The 12,208-nt window shown below is 44.8% G+C and overlaps 1 protein-coding gene across 8 annotated transcripts in view; it reads left to right on the top strand.

Annotated features, from left to right (window-relative positions):
• Positions 1 to 12,208, top strand: part of LOC147023857 (solute carrier family 12 member 5-like) — an 81,428-nt gene that overhangs the window by 22,176 nt on the left and 47,044 nt on the right. For 7 of the 8 annotated variants that reach the window (XM_085889722.1, XM_085889724.1, XM_085889720.1 and 4 more), the window contains one exon: positions 9,493 to 9,624. In XM_085889722.1, coding sequence (XP_085745848.1) covers positions 9,493 to 9,624 — 132 coding nt within the window. The remainder of the gene's footprint in view (positions 1 to 9,492; positions 9,625 to 12,208) is intronic. The other variant, XM_085889726.1, reaches the window with a different exon arrangement.

Below are 12,208 nucleotides of genomic sequence, written 5' to 3'. Positions count from 1 at the left end.
TTTGGGAAGGGTATTGGTGGTGGCGATTTGGTTGCTGGTGGGCGTCGTTTGAGAATGGCGGTGAAGCGATGTTTGCGGGGTGGAGTTGTGGAGGTAAAGAGGAGAAGGTGGTGGTGTTTGAGTTGTAGTTGTTTGGGGGCGTTGTTGGTGATGGCGATTTGGTTGTTGGGGGATGATTGGTCCAAAATAATGATAGAGAAAAGAAAAACGGCAAACTCAAAGGATTACAGCACTGTGAACATGGAAATTCCCTTTAAACAACGGTGGGGAAATCTAACTACACAATTACTTATCGTCATAACTTATCTAAGGACCCTTTATGGTGTATTGCGAATTTCCACAGCCGTAACAATATGTATATCAAAATCTATATCTATACCTATATGTGTAATGTTCATATATATATATATATATATATATATATATATATATATATATATATATATATATATATATGTATATATATATATATATGTATGTATATAAAAATCTATATCTACTAGTACGTGCCCGAAAAAAAATAATAATAATAATAAATAAACCACACAGGCCGTTTCTTCACTCTCACGTGCCTGTACGTGCGTGGCCCGGAAGTGCGATATTATTCGCAATTTAGTTTTAATACCTAATTATTCAATTCGCGCCAACGTATTTTACCTTTTTGCAATGTTGTGGCAAGGAAAAACAAAAAGAGAAGAGAAGAGAGAAAAAAATTTACTTCCTGGTTCGGAGCATACCAGCACTCTGATGTTACAGAAATTTATACACCGTCTAATATGAAAACGATCATAACTTGGGCCATTGTGTTTATCTCTAAATGCGCAGAAGAAATCGAGAAATTATTAGAATACATGAAGTCATCACTCTCCGGAAGCCCGTACGTTGTAACCCGTAATGGGGAGCGCGGCTGTGCTTCCCTTCCCCATTGGCCACGCCCACGCAACAACGTGCCTTGTCATTGGTTTGGTAAATAAATGGCCATAACTTAGGAAGCACTTATCCGATTAATATCAAACCTTGAAAAGGCACATCCTCAGGTCCCCAGCAATATACCTGGCAAGTTTCAATTAGATCGGACCAGTGGTTGTCGAGAAACAGTGGTCACACACACACACACACACACACACACACACACACACACACACACACACACACACACACACACACACACACACACACACACACACACACACACACACACACACACACAGATATTACTTGAATTATAGATAGATATCGATATGTGAATGTATATGTGTATATATATATATATATATATATATATATATATATATATATATATATATACATACATATATATATATACATATATATATATATATATATATATATATATATATCTCTCTCTCTCTCTCTCTCTCTCTCTCTCTCTCTCTCTCTCTCTCTCTCTCTCTCTCTCTCTCTCTCTCTCTCTCTCTCTCTCTCTCTCTCTCTCTCTCTGGAAAAAATTAAGAGACCACTGCAAAATTATCAGTTTTTTCTGGTTTTACTATTTATAGGTATGTTTGAGTAAAATGAACATTTTTGTTTTATTCTATAAACTACTGACAACATTTCTCCCAAATTCCGAATAAAAATATTGTCATTTAGAGCATTTATTTGTAGAAAATGACAACTGGTCAAAATAACAACAAAGATTCAGTGTTTTCAGACCTCAAATAATACAAACAAAACAAGTTCATATTCATTTTTAAACAACACAATACTAATGTTTTAACTCAGGAAGAGTTCAGAAATCAATATTTTGTGAAATAACCCTGATTTTCATGCGTCTTGGCATGCTCTCCACCAGTTTTTCACATTGCTGTTGGGTGACTTTATGCCACTCCTGGTGCAAAATTCGAGCAGCTCGGATTTTTTTGATGGCTTGTGACCATCCATCTTCCTCTTGATCAAATTCCAGAGGTTTTCAATGGGGTTCAGGTCTGGAGATTGGGCTGGCCATGACAGGGTCTTGATCTGATGGTCCTCCATCCACACCTTGATTGACCTGGCTGTGTGGCATGGAGCATTGTCCTGCTGGAAAAACCAATCCTCAGAGTTGGGGAACATTGTCAGAGCAGAAGGAAGCAAGTGTTCTTCCAGGACAACCTTGTACGTGGCTTGATTCATGAGTCCTTCACAAAGACAAGTCTGCCCGATTCCAGCCTTGCTGAAGCACCCCCAGATCATCACCGATCCTCCACCAAATTTCAGTGGGTGCGAGACACTGTGGCTTGTAGGCCTCTCCAGGTCTCCGTCTAACCATAAGACGACCATGTGTTGGGTATAGCTGAAAATTGGACTCATCAGAGAAGATGACCTTACTCCAGTCCTCTACGGTCCAATCCGTATGGTCTTTTGCAAACCTCAGCCTGGCTCTTCTTTGCTTCTCATTGATGAAGGACTTTTTTCTAGCTTTGCCCGACTTCAGCCCTGCCCCTAGGAGCCTGTTTCTAACCGTCCTCACCGTGCACTTCACCCCAGCTGCCGTTTGCTATTCTTTTTGTAGGTCACTTGATGTCATCCTATGGTTGTTTAGTGACATTCAAATGAGTTGGCTGTCATCCCAGTCAGTGGAAAGTCGTTTTCACCCTCTGCCGGTCTGTAGCTTTGGTGTCCCCAATGTCTGCTGCTTGACCTTGTTCTTATGAACCGCCGTCTTTGAAATTTTAAGGATGGAAGCAACGTGACGCTCACTGTATCCCTCTGCCAGTAAAGCCAGAATTGAACCCTTCTTTTCCTCACTCAAAACTTTTCTTTTCAACTCTTTTGGCATGGTCAGTAGTTATTTTTTTTGATTCCAATTACTTTTGAGGGACTACCAGCACTGTTTTTGCCATCCAGCTGGTCCTATTGCAAGAGGATAGTGACGACCACAGCAGTGGTTTTTGTACTTTTCCTTGTTAAAATGGATTTGGTTCAGGTGATCACATAATCAGTACCTCACTAAGTAGAATGAGGTGTGCCTGTGTTGGAATTCAACAGACACTGGAATGGAATGGCTGCCATACATGAAGAGATGCTGATTTAAATTTTTTTGAGTGGTCTCTTATTTTTTTCAAGATATATATATATATATATATATATATATATATATATATATATATATATATATATATATATATATATATATATATATATATATATATATATATATATATATATATATATATATATATATATATATATATATATATATATATATAGCCTGGTGTTGGCGCAGTGGTTAGGGCAGTGGCTTGGGATCCAAAGGTCCTGAGTTCAAGCCCCGTTGGGCCACTGAATTAATACACCAGGAGGTTGACCCAGCCTGTCATCCTTCCGAGGTCGGCGAAGTGAGTACCAGTGTACTGGGCCGGTGTATACCCCGGTTGGAATAGGTGTACCAGATCCCTGTGTCGTAAGAGGCAACCAGGGTTGCGTCAGGAAGGGCATCCGGCGTAAAACCTGTGCCAAATCATGATGCGGATCATAACGGATGATCCGCTGTGGCGACCCCTAACGGGAGCAGCCGAAAGAAGAAGAGAGATATACATATATATATATATATATATATATATATATATATATATATATATATATATATATATATATATATATATATATATATATATATATAGTTACGAATTCGTGCCCGCTGGCGTGCGAGCGACCGCGTTTCTCCAATAACAGCCGCATCGCCCACCGGACAGACAATTCAGTCGTGACCCTCCTAGAACTATCGCCAGAAACCAGTCACGGGTGGGGATTTAACCTCACCACAGCCCAGTTCGCATTCTACCCGCGCGAAATAGGGTCACTCGCCGAATGTCGATATACCTAAGTACTCACGCGGGTAACCTATCGAGGGGCCGTACCTCGACGCAGGTCGGCTTGGGACACGAACCGCTTAAGCGGTCTGTTCCGTTATAAACGATAACCGAGCGGGTATTATCGCCGACCTCGCCAGATCCGATTCTCTTTACCGGGTGTTTAAAACCCACTAATCATTCCACGATGCAAGATGGCATTGTCAATAGGGGGAAAGACGCAATGAACAGGGAACATTTCACACAAAGACATTTATTACAACTAAGCACGTATGTACAGCCAGGCAGTCATGCACGTATGTACAAGCAAATAGAAGCAATACCACTGACTACAATGAGAATGTACATGCACAGTCACTTATACAGGGTCTACTTAGGACATGGCACCACAGCATGCATTCAGAAACAACAGGAAAGACCTCCCCATAGTCAGGGAGGTAGACAGGGTCCGCGGACCTTTATGGCCGTGAGCCTTGGCTGACCGAATAGGCCCACGCAACCGATGCAGGTTACCTGCCCCCTCCTCGGTGGTCGGCGAGTCGTGACGTCCCATTCCCACGGCAGTTAGTGTGGCCGCACCTGATTCCGGGCCTCCCGCGTGGCCGGCAAGCTCTCTCCGGTGCTCCTCGCCCAGACGCACAGGTTCGCACCACACAGCCGGCAGAGCTGCGCCTTTAGTCCGCGTCTCCAATGCACAAGTCGCTCCAGCGAACCACCAAAGACAAGCGAGTCATGAACCACAAAGAGCGGGGAGGCGAGTGAACCATGAGCAGAGAACGCAGTGAGAGCATGGACCAGAGGGAAGCAGGTGAACCACCGGAGAGCACATGAACAAGAGGGGGACCAGCGCAAATGAGAAGCCAAGCCAGCGAGAAGAAGAAGATGCTGCAAACCAGAAGAACCAGGCTCGTGAGAGACGCATGAACCACAGGGAGACCGCTCGAGCCTCGCATGCGGTCCGCCTTAAATAACGCGGGGCTCCGCCCTTCGCCCCACCCCGTTTTCGGCTCCACCTTCCTTCCAGTGGCTTCTCCCAAAGGGGCGTTCCTCGACTCCTACCGCGTCACACCGCGCATCCACCAATTGGGAGCGAGCTGCCTCGCCCCTTCTCGTGTCAGCCGCGGAGAAGGAAGGGCGCGAAAACCCGCGCACTAGCGCAGGTTTCCTTGTTGTTCTTTACTCCGTGTGCTCGGACCCCTTTTCGACGCGACGAAAAGGGTCATAGCGTGATCTGTCGGTTCAAAATAACAATAGAGAAAGAAAAACACTATCTCAAAGGGTCGCAGCCCGGTGTACACGAAGAAATCGCTCGAAACAACGGTGGAGAAAGCTATCTGAACACTCACTTACCGACATAGCTAATCTTCGGAACCTTTATGGTGTTCTGCGAATTTCTACAGCCGTAACAATATATATATATATATATATATATATATATATATATATATATATATATATATATATATATATATATATATCATATATCAAAATCTATTATATATATTGTTGCGAATTCTTGCCCGCCCGGCGTGCGATCGGCCACGTAACTCGAATCGTGACCGCGTCGCTCACCGGACGGACAATTCAGTCGTGACCCTCCTGGGACTACCGCCAGAAACCAGTTACGGGTGGGGGTTTAACCCCACCACCACCCAGTCCACCCGCCCGAGATAGGGTAAATCGCCGAAAGTCGATATACCTATGGTACTCGCACGGGTAATCTGCCGAGGGATGGGACCACGCCACAGGCCGACTCCGGGCATGAACCGCTTAAGCGGTTCGTTCCGTATTACAGGGATAACCGAGCGGAGTTATCGACCACCTTGACGGTTCCGATTAATTACCGGGATGTTGAAACCCACTACGAATCCCTTACGTGATGCAGGATGGAGAGTTAATTAAAAGAAGGAGACAAAGCAAAGCGGGAACAATTAGACAAGCACATTTATTCTGCACCACACGGCAGCACGGAAGGCACTTATGATGCTATGCAGTAATCCACCAAAAGCAATACAATAAAAACAAAGAAACACACGTATGCAGTGGTAAAGAAACAAAAGCAATGCACGAACGCAGATCTACTACCGAATAGGACTTACACACGGCAACACTTACACAGTTTTACTTCACAGACTGGCGCCACCCACAGACATTTACAAAAAAACCCCAAAAGAAAAGAAGTCGCGACTTCCCTGGGCGTGTCGTCCAGCCTTGGCGACCGCAGCCTCAAGTCCCTCCGGCGTGGTGCACCGAGCTCGCGTCGTCCGCCCGACAGCTCGGATGGGGTTTTTGGGGAACAGGACCGGGTTTCGCCGCTATCTCGGTGTGGACGGGGTGGGGAATGGCGGGCGCTCTGTCCAGGGACTGCACCGACTGGCCTGAGTAGCCCCGTGCTCAACCGAATCATGAACAGAACGGACAGGTTGAAATAGGTTGAATCGCCGAAAGTCGATATACCTAAGTACTCGCACGGGTAACCTACCGAGGGGTTGTACCACGCCACAGGTCGACTCCGGACATGAACCGCTTAAGCAGCTCGTTCCGTGCTACAGGGATAACCGAGCGGAGTTATCGTCGACCTTGACGGTTCACATTAGGTACCGGGTGTTTTAAATCCACCATCAATCCCTTACGTGATGCAAGATGGAGATTCAACAAAGGAAAGGACGAAGCGAAACGGAGGAACAATTGGACAAGCACATTTAATGCGCGACACACGGAAGCACGTATTTCCAGTCAGCAACAATCATGCACGTATGTACAGGCAAATAGAAGCAAAAGTAATACGACCGACTAAAGCAATGTACAAGCACTTGATCAGTTTTACTTGTCAGACTGGCGCCACAAACACACATGCAAAAGCCCAAAGAAAAGAAGAACCTCCCTTGTTGCGGCCGGTGAACCGTCTCCGGCACTCTCCGTGTCCGCTCTCGCAGGTCCACCTCAGGCCACCTGCGGCGCCCTCCGTCTGCGTCTCCCACCAATAGGCCTTGCCGGGCCACGAGCGCGGGAACGAACGAGGAGGAAGGGAACGCGAGTTGGTTTGCGGATCAACCGTCACGAGGAGAGAGCATACAGGAGGACCAAAGAGATATCCAAGAGGAAGGAAAGCATTCACCAAGGGGCGAAGAAGAGAAGAGAAGAGAACGCGCCCTGCCGTGTCCGTCCTTTATGGAGCGGGGCTCCGCCCTTCGCTCAGCCCCGTTTCGGGCTCCACCCCCCCCTTCTGGGAGCCTCCCAAAAAGGGGCGTACCTCACTCTCGTCCATGTCACACTGCGCGTCTACCAATCGGGAGCGAGCTGCCCCACCCCTCCCCTTCACACCAAGCGTGGGGAAAAATGGCGGGAAAAAACCCCACAGGCTTCACAAGTGGTTTTGTTCTGCCAATCCTTTTCGGACGGTTTCCGTGGTGCGGAAACCGTCTTACCGTGGTCCGCGGAGGATGGCGTTCGTAAGTGGGCGCAGTGGCGAAGATGGTGGTGATTGTTGTGGGGGTGGTGTGAGCGTTGTGGCGTAGTTGGTGGCGGTTGTTGTTTGCGTGGAGGTTTGTGGCAATGGTGGCTCAAAATAACGATAGATAAAGGAAAACGGCTAACGAAATCGTCGCAGCCCGAATGGATCACACATATTCCCTCTAAACAACGGGTGTGGGATAACTACACATGAACTTATCGATATATCTCACCTGAGGACCCTTTATGGTGTATTGCGAATTTCCACAGCCATAACAATATATATATATATATATATATATATATATATATATATATATATGTATAATATATATAATTTCCACATTGGTTTTGAAGTTTCTCCATCCTTAGGATGATCTGGAATGTTTCCAATTTATATATTTTGCTCGTGTACTTTCAGGAGCTTGTACATGAATTATGTGCAGGCCTGGGATATTAGCGGTCAGTGTTTACAATTGAAGCCTGAGATGCCAGAATTGTGAGCTAACTGCTCAGATGGAAATATCAAACAGGCCAACCCAAATCTTCCTCTCAGTGATTTTTACCTGAGTAAAGTAGGGGATATTATTTACATGATAGTGCTGTAATATATTTAGAGGCAATGAAAACGCATACCAAATTTGAATTGACATTTATTTCATAGCACGTGAAAAAGCATCAATGTATGCAATCACATGAGATTTGTCAGGGACAGTCTGACAGAATCTGCACAGAGAGGGGAAAATTTGGATGTGCACGTGACGTCAGAAAAACATCAAACGATGCAGGAGTCCATACAGTCAATTTCGAGTGTGAACACCTTGGGTGGTGATGCACGTTTGAAGTCGACGGGGCATGAATAAACACAGGCGGCGGATCAGAGCTTGTGATGTCGCTGTCCAATGGAACTGTAAGGCTGCAGTAAGCTCTGCAAAATTGACATCTCAGGATTCCCAGACTGGATAACCTGTGACAGTCTTCATAGGTGGGGTGGTGGTGAGTATTTTTGGTTGAAGGTATATAGGAAAATTTGGCTGTAAGTTAAAAAGAAGGCTGGATGAACTAAGCGTTTCGAAGTGAGGAGGTTTTGGGAAATAAGCCTCAATGTAAAAGAGGAAAGGAAGAGATTTTGATGAAGAAGAAGAATGAATAGGTTCTTCCTGATGAAGAAATAAGCAGAGTAAGGCACTTTAAGATCCATTTTGGAAACGTTTTAAAAGATTTTTTTTTTAAAGTATTGCGAAGAGGTTTTAAGGAAGTGAAACTTTTCATCAAGTTTAGGTATATTGCAAAGAAGGGATAGAAAAATGAGTGGAGTTTTGGGAGAAAAAAATCTTTCCGATGTTGTTGGGTTTTTTTCCGAGTGAAGAAGGAGAGGTATTTTGTTTAAGTTTTTGAGGGAGGAGGGGAAAAGGATTGAGCTGAGGGTTCATCCATCCATTGGGACCATACTCTGGACAGTGTCGGTGCTGCCAAAGCAGTCTCCTGGGCTATTGGGCACAATCCTGGACGGATCGCCACTTCGACACAGGATACTCGAATGGCTCAATCATCCCAGCAAGCTGGTACTGATTTTGCTGACCTCGGAAGGATCTCAGGAATCCCAAAGAGCCAATTGAGGGTTCAGAAGTAACAATAACTAGAACAAAGAAGTGAAAACGAGGCAGAAAATGGAGGGGAAGCCCACTCGGCGATCGCAGGTGGGCCCGACTAAACTCGAGAGACGAACTAAATGATTCAACACAACAGGACACGGTTTGGGGAATAAAATTTGATGAAAACGAAACAGCAAAACACAACGTAAATGGTCGGGGGAACTTAGCGGAGAAGAAATGGTAGGAGAGAGCATCGATCCGTCGTCCACATGCGCCGATCCCCAAACTTCACCATCTCAACATCTATTTTTCCCACCTGTGGAACACACTTCCTCACTCGACCCAGTTCTGGTAAATCTTTATCTTCCTTCAGTTACCCGCTGATAATCCAGGAGATGCTTTTGTACTCTTGACTGTGTGGTTTACTACATGTCTGTTGCTGGTGTTTGGTGTTTTGGAAAAATTACCTGATTAAAAATGTGACAGGAACTTGGACAAAACCAGTTGACTTGTGGTTTGTGAACATACACTGGAGAATACTGTTAATTTATGGTGGTTGCAGTGGATGGTCGAGTTGGTGGTCATTAACCATTGTATGGTTTTTGTCGTTCTTGACCATATCTGACCCTCAGGAAGAGATGGACACACGACCTATGGTGTCATCCTTACTTAGCAGGTTGGTAAACTACACTAACTTGCCACAGGGTGCTCGAGAGCACGAAGAGGCTGAGAGCATCGATGGCACCAGGATACAACCCACTCAGGTATAAAGACTGCTTGTAGCTCACACTACATTGAATTGATGTGTAGCAGTGGTCGATCTTTGGGTGGTGGGAGAGGGGGGGGGTCGGGTTACTAGGTGTCCATAAACCCCTTCACGTTCACGTTCCATTCGTTAATATCTCTTAGCTCCAACGTAGTAAAGATTTCCAAATGAAACACACTCTCAATTGCTGATTGAGAGCATCATACTATGGGATGATGGTCATGTCATGCTAACCCACAGCATCAAGGACCTAATACATTTTGTCCACAGTATGGAACATTGCAGCAGCAGCAATAGTAGTTATAGATCTAATAGAGTTGTGTAACCTCCATCCTTTACAAGCATTGTATACATATCCTTTTCAATAAATGTAAATTTTTACAGTGATGAAAGTCGACCACAAGTAGCTGTTTCGGAGAGATTGGGCTCATTAGCCTCGGTATGCAACTCATCAAGGAGAAGTTCGTTCTCCTCCTCCTCTTCCCTTTATATAGGGTGAGGTCCAATAACACCAAGCTTCTGCCCTGCCTCGACCACGATACTTCTCCACTTCCCTCTGTCCTCAGCCAACTCTCTCCACTCTCCAACCACCCCCACCTTATTGATATTCCTCCTCACACAATCCTCCCATCTCAACCGCAGTCTACCTCTTTTCCTCCTACCTTGCTCCTTCAACCTATGCACTCATCTGCACACCAATCTCCTCCTATCCACCCTCTTCAGTCCCGCAATCCTCCTGACCCAGTTGTTCTCGCAAGCCTGCAGCTTTTGCTGTTGGTTCTCTGTCAGTGCCACAGTCTTCAGACCATAAAGGTAGGCCGGCTTTACACACGACATCAGAACCTAAGGTGGATCATGGAAAAAAGCAAGAGAATATTAAAGGAAGAGGTATCTCCATTTTATAGATTACAGCAAATCTTTTGATTGTGTTGATCATGAATTGATGTGCATTATGCTGGGAGAAGTGGCGATGTCAGAGCACCTGATATGTCTGAAAAGAGACCTGTACACTAAAGAAGTAGCTACAGTAGGAACAGAGTATGGAGAGATAGAATGGTTTGGACTTGGAAAACGAGTCAGACGGGGCTGCATTATCTCCCCTTTCTTGTTCAATCTGTATAGTGAGTACATCATGAGAAAATCTAACTTCGATGATACAGAGGCTGGAGTCCGGATTGGAGGAAGGTATATCAACAACCTAGGGTATGCCGATGATACCACTCTGTTGGCATAAAGGAAAGATGCCTTGATGAAACTGCTACAGACAGTGAAGGAGGAAAGTGAAAAAGCTGGTGTTTATTTAAACTTAAACAAGATTAAAATCTTGTCATCTGAGAAGATTGACCTGTTCAGATTGGGAGACGATCACCTGGAAATAATGGAAAGTTTCTTCTTCCTCCATTCTTTGAATGAAGTGAGTGGAGAATGTAGAGGAGGAATTGATAAACGGCTATTGTTCTGCAATGTCAGGACTGCCAAGGATCTGGAAAGCCGAAGACGTGATGAAACAAACCACGAGGAGGCTGGTGAATGCTCTGGTATTTCCAGTTGCAATGTTTGGATGCGAGTTGTGGACTGTGAAGAAGAAAGAAAGGAAGAAGATTCATGGTTTTAAAATGTGGTTTTGGAGATGAATGTTAAAAATCCCATGGACTGCAAGAAGAACAAAAATAAATAAATCTGTGCTTGAAGAAATTGGATAACAATGTACATTAGAAGCATTGATGTTAAACAGAAACTGTCATACTTTGGACACTTCATGGGTGCAGAAAACGAAAGTGTGGAGAAATTAACCATGCTAGGTGTGGTTGAGGCAAGAAGAGGAAGAGGCAGAACTTGTAATGTGCTCAATGGACGAGGTAAAGGATGCAACCAAGCTGTCTGTGCCAGAGCTTCGGGAAGCGGTGCAGGATAGGGATGTTTGGATAAATCTGATCATGAATGTCACCAGAAGTCGGACATCATTTGACGGAACTAGATAACTACATGAGTCTCAGCTTTTGCTAACCTTTGTAGCCATTGGAGCTGAAACTTTTGGACAATTAGTGGTCGTCTTGATATTTTCTGTTGCAGATGCAAGTTGTTTGAATTTACAGAATGGCAAATATAAGCCTTGAATCATTCTTGGTTAACTTCACTGCAGTTAATCTGAGCTATATCTGATTGTATAACAAAAGCTTCAGCTTCTGGAGGAAGGTTTTAGTGGTAGAATGAGGATACCTCTCCCTACAGACTCCACACTCTCCTTCCCCCTCCTCGGTTTCACCACGACTGTTAAGATTCATGTGCTTTGGTGAAGCCCTTTCCTCGAACATCTCCCGCCATCCCCCACCCCCCACCTGAAAAAAAATTCCAGTTCCACCTCTGAATCGTGCTCCTTAAAAACAACAATGAGGGTGAGGTCCAGTAATTTTATTTGACAGCAAGGTTTTGTGTCGGTATTGTGAGTGATATCATTATTGTTTTGTGTTTTTTGATTGAAGGTTTGTGCTTGGTAATCCAAGGATGCTTGATCAACCCTCCAACTAAAAGTGACACTAACTTTCCATCCATTGCTCCACCATCTTGTGCACCTCTTGCTC

Source organism: Eptatretus burgeri, chromosome 7 (assembly GCF_056783735.1).
Source record: "Eptatretus burgeri isolate ZD-2024b chromosome 7, Ebu_testis_v1, whole genome shotgun sequence".
Classification (NCBI taxonomy): domain Eukaryota; kingdom Metazoa; phylum Chordata; class Myxini; order Myxiniformes; family Myxinidae; genus Eptatretus; species Eptatretus burgeri.
The sequence above is the reverse complement of the archived record's forward strand: the minus strand, read 5'-3'. Positions and strand labels throughout refer to the sequence as shown.